Source organism: Trypanosoma equiperdum, assembly GCF_001457755.1.
Source record: "Trypanosoma equiperdum strain OVI genome assembly, contig: ctg_1608, whole genome shotgun sequence".
NCBI lineage: Eukaryota > Euglenozoa > Kinetoplastea > Trypanosomatida > Trypanosomatidae > Trypanosoma > Trypanosoma equiperdum.
In genome coordinates, this window is record NW_027123625.1 from 37,080 (window position 1) to 43,825 (window position 6,746).

Sequence of the window (6,746 nt, forward strand, 5' to 3'; positions counted from 1 at the left end):
ACTAAACACCCACAGTAGTGCGCACGGCAAATAAGAAGAACGATGCCAAACGTGTAATTCCAATTCCGACAATTACTTAGGATAACATCCTAGTGCATTCCACAGTAACCGCTTTTCAACAAGCGCGGAAGACATTATAACAATTCAAGTTGTTATGTCCCGCATCCCTCTCTCCCTTCTTTAGCAGTCCTAAGAGTGCGAGAATCGATACCGAAGCTCTTCGAAGCATAGATTGATTGCATCATATGCGAGACGAACAGTTGCTCCCGTTCGTGCGCAGTGCCTTTACCAAGTAGCGCTGAACTGCGAGTAATCTCAGCTTCTGAGTTTACCACGCCCAACGCGCTCACCGACGGGTCACCCAGCACTTGCATTTCTGTTTCTGCATCGACTCTATTGCGCAGCTTCGTCACTAAAATGTCTAGTGCGCCTGAAGTTGCACTACCTCCAGATTGATCAGCTGGTGGCACCGCGTCAGGCATGTGCTTCAACATCCACTTGGGGTAGATAGCGGAGAAGCTAGCGATCGATTTGAGAAGTTTCTCACTAAGATGGTAAGCCAGAGGGTAGTCATTACCATCACCAAGGAGCTGAAAGTCAAATGCCGCTTCTCGTGCAACAGAACCTAACCCATCCACGCGCACAGACTCTGACTGCACACACTCCATAAGGGCAGGCAAACTACCGTCAAACAAAAGGCCGAGAAGAATGCACGGCATAAACAACGTCCGAGCAATGTCACTGATAATAACAGAAAACCGACTTTCTAAAAAGTCCCAAGTGACGGCACTGTAGAATGACTCCCCAGAGTGATTCCACTCCTCTTGACTGTAGTGCAACTGCTTGACAAGTCTTTCAAGGTCAGGCAAGTAATTGTACTCCCGCTCTACTGGTGGGGTTTCGTTGCACACAGAAAATGCTGCGATAGAACCTGTGAGCCACCAAAGAAGTGGAATGCCACACAAATTTCCCGAAACCAACAACGACGTATTTACCAGTGACAAACTTAGTAAGACAAGGATGATCCCAGAGGCTACGCGGCACACGAAGCGCTTACCACTGGAATGGGGTTTAAGTCTGCAGATCATTTCCATCACAATTTGCCGTCCACTCGCAATCCTCGCAGACAACACATGCGGTACTTCGTTGTACAGACTAAACGTCCAGAGGGCACGTTTGTTCCAGTCCTTCGTCATATAACCTCCCCAATCAGTGCGCACCATGGCAGCATTCTTGACCAAAACGCGAAGAAGGAAGTGGGCTACAACAAATGGATAAAAAAGAGCATACACCACCAGGTACTTTACGACCTTCCAACGTAAGAGTGTCACGTGGTCCTTGCCTCGAACTAATGTGCTGAATTCATCAAACAGGCTGCGGATAAGCATCCTGATAACATTTTCATCTGCGTATTTCAGTGCTCCCCGCTCCAAGATACCGTGTTGGTGGAACGTAATGAAGTAGTTCTCATAAACCATAAGAGCTTGGACGGCGCGAAGGCTATCAAACTCTTTGTGCTCAATCACACCAAAGGAGCGATCCCTCTGAATCCGGGCGCAAACTTCGTCAAGAAAGTCACCCCACGCCATGTTACCGATAAAGGGGAGCCCGTGATCAGGAAGCTCCTCGTGCCCATCCGATTGGACTCGCATACGCCTCCAAATGTGCGCCAAACGGTGAAAGGGACTGGTATACCCCGTATCAACAATAACGCGCACCATCCTCTCGGTTTCCATTTGCAAACTACATGTCTCCAGAAACTTCAAAAACTCGTAAGTTGCCGACGCAGCCGAGGAAACCAACAAAATCAAGCAAAGTAGAACATGACTCGCACCGCGTTCGGTGGGCAAGCGCATGTGATGGGTTAAGGTTACGGTTCCACAGCTCACCTCGTCGCAGGCGGCCGCAACCGGCCAATCAAACACTGTTGTGAGGAATACCACGAGACAGAACACGACAACGCTATTAAGAAAGTCCACCAAGGACGCCAAGCACGAGAACCAGAGGCCCTTGTAGACCCAAAAGCGGTAGAGGTTCTTCATGAATACATGGACATCCCCAATCCGTCCACTATTTTGATACCGAAGCGAAAAGGACGGCCCATGTGTGAAGAACATTCCACCCTCGCCCACAGACACACACACACACACTTACCACTAAGAGAACTCTTCAAGAATGCTGCGAAACGTTGCAAATGTTTTTGTTCCTCACACTCAAACTTACACACGTACACGGTGTTCACCGAATTGAAATTTTTTATGTCCCCTCCCCGCCTGGCTTCCCTCACCCTTTTGACTTCCTCCCTTTTTGTGTGTCAATTTGGTCGAATTCAACCCACCACCCCGAAAAACCACTACCGCCCCAAGCCAGGGGGAACCCTTCCGACCCCAAATGAAAAGGTCAACAAAAAGAGCAAAAAGGAAAAAGTTTACAAAAGTGGAATGAAATGGAACACAATGGAGACAAACACGGGCGTCACCGCCCAAAGTAACATCTACACGCCAATCATCACACGCAGTGCGAAAAAAAAAACAATAAACAGCAGGGTTTCATCTGTATGTATCCCCTTCCGTCTCGCCGCTGTCACCGCCACGTATTTGTGCATTAAAGAAGGTGAAACGGTTATTGAAGCTGCAGAATGGCATTCACATCCCTTTATCTGCGCCTTCGAAGTCTGCAACTAACGCCTGAAGCGAGGTAAGACATAACGTACACCTTAAGCCCCACAAAGTCGCATCGTGTACTCCTCATTGTCGGACGGTTGAGACCTACACGGCGGAGAAGTGACTTATGCCATGAAAATTTGCGCGACCCCATCACAATTAACAACTGCTCCCAGGCGAATACAAAATTTAAAAATACACATTTAACCCTTTCCTCCCATATGTACTCTACAGATAGATGAAAAGGAAAGGAGGAGAAAGAAAAAAAAACGTTGTAGCTCTCAGGTTAAAGATAAAATCAAGTAGTTCGCAATACAAACATCCGGCACATTAAGTCGTCAAACACACCACCACGCACCGTTGCATACGACACTTTAAAACAGTAAGAGTGCGTTGATGACACTAACATTACAGTGAGGAAGCGGTCTACAGTTTTCTCCGCACTGCATAAATATGTTCAGCAACAGGATAGTCGCGGGGTCGGTCAACCATCCATTTCACCGTCGCCTTATATTATTATTTTCTTCCTCCCTTACCACCGTCCTGACACCACACTCACCGCACGTGCCATTGGCTGTAGCATGTCTTCCCTACAAAGCTACCTAGCACAATGACCGTCGAGTGTCCGCAGCATACAAACCGACGAGACATCTTTCCGCTCTATTTTGACTCCTTAATTTCTTCTCTTCAATATTTATATTCCCAACATCCTTTTCATTCACCAACCCTCGTCACCTTCGCATCACCCTATATTTCCAACCTCTGTTTGCCTTCCACTGTTCTCATCTCTTTGTAAACCCCCGACTGAAACGGTGAAGCGCTTCCTGCAGAGACGAGTGAGTGCGAATGCTTGGCGCATTCACAGGTGCATCTGCCGGGACTTTCTCTAACAGCATCTCCACATCTAACAGCCGAGCATTAATTTTCAACAGCTCTGCCAAATGTACGTAGTCCGTGTTGGTGCGGCACGCCCCTCCCTGGAACCGGTGGGCGTTACGGCGCAAACACTGCTCAACAGCCACAGCCCGGCACTTGTCGTCAACTATCATATGGAGCGGCAGTAAAGCCCAGAACCACGCATCACTAAGACACTCCAGCGCTGCGGCAAACCCCAGAAGTGCTTTTGTTTCAGCGTCGTCATAGGTGTCTGTGCGCTGTAACTTCAAAGCACGGACACTTACTATAATTATGAATGGTGTCAAGTAATCCGTTGCACAGTAACTTGATGAATGTGGATGAAGTGCAGTGGCGGCGGGAGCCACACCCATCGCGAAACCCTCCAACAGGCTCAGCGCGGCATCAGGAAACCACTCCCCGAGGGAAACGAAACTCCGACCGCGACCTGTTCCTAGTTTGTCAGTTGAGATACGTTCAGCGTATGGAGGAAAGGAATTCTCACGACGTGAGGTTGGTGCTCGAAGCCGTTTGAGAAAACAGTCAATTGTCTCCTCCGCGGAGCTGTCAGGTGTGCAGCCGTAGAAGGCAAATACTCCCAGCAACTGCTTCCATGTTGCTGCCAATGGCACCTTCGCAACGGTGCGGCCACCCTTTTCGTCCTCAGCCCACGCGTACTGGGGCTGAGAGACAAAAGGCTCAACAATACCAGAGAGGAGGCTCACCACACGCTCCCGGATGCCAAGTGCTTCGTCTATGCAACTATTGTCGGACGTCTGCACGTAGCTCCCAAAATGGTTCCCCTCTCCACATATTCCTACAACGCGTGAAAGTTCTGTGCTCCCCAATGCCTTCGCCACAGACGAGGCCTCCCGTAGCTTGCCGCACAGCAACTTCCGAAGTAACTTTTGCGATGGGTTCGCATCCACGTCCAGGTCGGTCCACAAATCCATATATTCCAGCTCCGTCTTCAACCACGAATTCAGGTTCCGCCTCCGCAGTTGAGTGAGGTAACGCCTCTCAGTAATGGCATTTTTGTCTGCCTCGTCGGCATCAGGCAATCCATAAAGGGCATCGAGTAGAGAAAGAATTGTTTTGGCTTGCCGTGCCGTGGACTCCCCCACTGCAGAAGCTCCGTCGAAACGAACGGCATCGACAGCAGCGATAACCTCACGTAACTTTTCGGTCGAAAGGGAGGTGGAGCCGGTGTCTCGGCACAATCCTAGCTCCAGAAGCGGGAAAAAGCCTTCCTTGTCCGAAGAGGCATCCACCCTGTGCGCGTGCCGACACAGCGCGCGCAGTACTGATATGGCGCAACTCTGCAAGTAGTGCTTACTTGTTGCATGGGCAAAGTAAACAGTTGACATAACCACTCGCGAGCCGAGAACTTCATCCACAGAATGCCTACTCTCTGTCCCGTCACGAACCCAGGCGAACATTGGGGCAACCAGACGCCCTCCGGTGCACCACCCACATCGGAAACTCCGACTCAGACTTGCCATTGCGCCCCGCGAAACCACGCTTGCATTCATTTCGTACATCTTACTGTCCTCCCTCTTCACAACGTAAACAGGCCCGTGTGCCTTCGCGTAGGGTTCCTTCACGACCAACGGGCCCTTCCGCTCACAGAGAGGGGTTTTCTTGGGGCTGGGAAGCGTGTACGGCAGTTCGAAGTCGGAGATCCCCGAGGTTGTATCCGCAGCAGGGCGGTGCACAGCTTGTCGCAGCACAGACACCCTCTGCGTGCGTTGCGGAAGAATAAGAGACTGATCGTCAAATGGGGCATACCGTGAAAACGACAATGCTGAAACCGCTTCATTTTGGTGCAATACGGGCACCTGCTGCTGCTGTTGTAGAAATGGTGGTGACGGTGGATCAGACCTTTTCAATTGGGCACATGTGTCCAGCTGGGAAATAGCACGCACCCCGCCGTCAGCAATATCATTGGCAACAGGAAACTGCTCACCATCTTGGACCTGCGTATCAGTCTCGACTATGTCAACTTCGCGGTCAGCATGGTCATATTCATTTTGACCATCGTCGCCAACATTCATCACGTAAACCCACGTCCCCGTGTTCACATCGTAAGACTCAAATCTGTTACCTTCTTTCTGGCAGCGGATAAGAAGGTCGTTGCTTGTCGTCCCAATAACACCGTTCACGGTTACACGAGCTTTCACATTGAGACCTTGGCCGATGGAGGGAGGGTTTTGCACACATGGATAAAGCTTAACTTCACCACTAGGACGAAGCTCAACGATCTCAGCGATATCACATCGAACAAGGTTCACAGGCTCAAGAAAGTGAACGGAGCACTTACCATCCCGGCGGTAAACACTAAAACCATAAACCTCCTGCAACTGTCGAACCGCAAGCCCCTGTAGTGTGGCTAGAGGTGGATCCAGTATATACTCCTCTTTTGAGCACACAGGCGCAAAGACCGCCGCATCATGTGAAGGCGGCTTCTCACCAGCTGCCACCACCCGCGAGACCTTCGGTGAGTCGATTTTTTGGACATCATCGGATACCCCCAAGTTAACTTTTGAAGCGTTCAACAATTCACGAAGCTCCACTGAGGATAAGGCTGAGGTTGAAAAAGGCGTAGGTTGAAGCTTCACGTTAGCGGACACTGTGGGTGCTGGGATACCCACCGGTATCCTTTGTTGGTAACGTGGTACCGAGATGGGGTTGAAGGGGGCAGCTGGAGATGGTGTATGACCAACTGAAATTGGTTTTTTTGGTGGCTTCTCAGGCGCAAAGAGTAAAACGTTGCCATAAGGCTTGTCGGCAAACTCCGGAAGGTTCAGGAGAGACACATCGACAGGTGCCGCAGGGGTGGCACCACCACCCCACGGGGAAGCAGTGCTTTGCTGCCCAAACCCACCAGCGCCGGCAGCAGCGCCAAAACCACTTCCGCCCGCGAGCCCTAGACCTCCGGTAGCTGGTTGACCAAAACCACCAGCTGCAGCTCCCTGAGCAGGTCGACCAAATCCGTCCGCTGCGCCCCGACCAGCTTGGCCAAAACCACCGGTTGCAGCCCCCTGAGCAGGTTGGCCAAATCCGCCTGTAGTTGCCGTTTGCCCGAAACCACCGGTCACGCCAGTTTGACCGAAGCCTCCAGTCACGCCTCGACCGGCCTGCCCAAAACCACCAGCCGAAGGAGTCCCCTGTCCGAAAGTATTTGCTCCC

General features: G+C 51.0%; 2 protein-coding genes across 2 annotated transcripts; both read right to left on the reverse strand.

The window, feature by feature from the left end:
* Positions 1-152: 152 nt before the first annotated feature.
* TEOVI_000646400 (autophagy protein APG9, putative) lies at positions 153-2,117 on the reverse strand (the record flags this gene model as incomplete). Its single annotated transcript, XM_067222307.1, has 1 exon — positions 153-2,117. The coding sequence occupies one exon, from the start codon at positions 2,115-2,117 to the stop codon at positions 153-155; it is 1,965 nt and encodes a 654-aa protein (XP_067078408.1).
* Positions 2,118-3,445: 1,328 nt separating this feature from the next.
* TEOVI_000646500 (Nuclear pore complex protein 158) lies at positions 3,446-5,611 on the reverse strand (the record flags this gene model as incomplete). Its single annotated transcript, XM_067222308.1, has 1 exon — positions 3,446-5,611. One exon carries the CDS (start codon positions 5,609-5,611, stop codon positions 3,446-3,448), a length of 2,166 nt encoding a protein of 721 aa, XP_067078409.1.
* Positions 5,612-6,746: the final 1,135 nt, after the last annotated feature.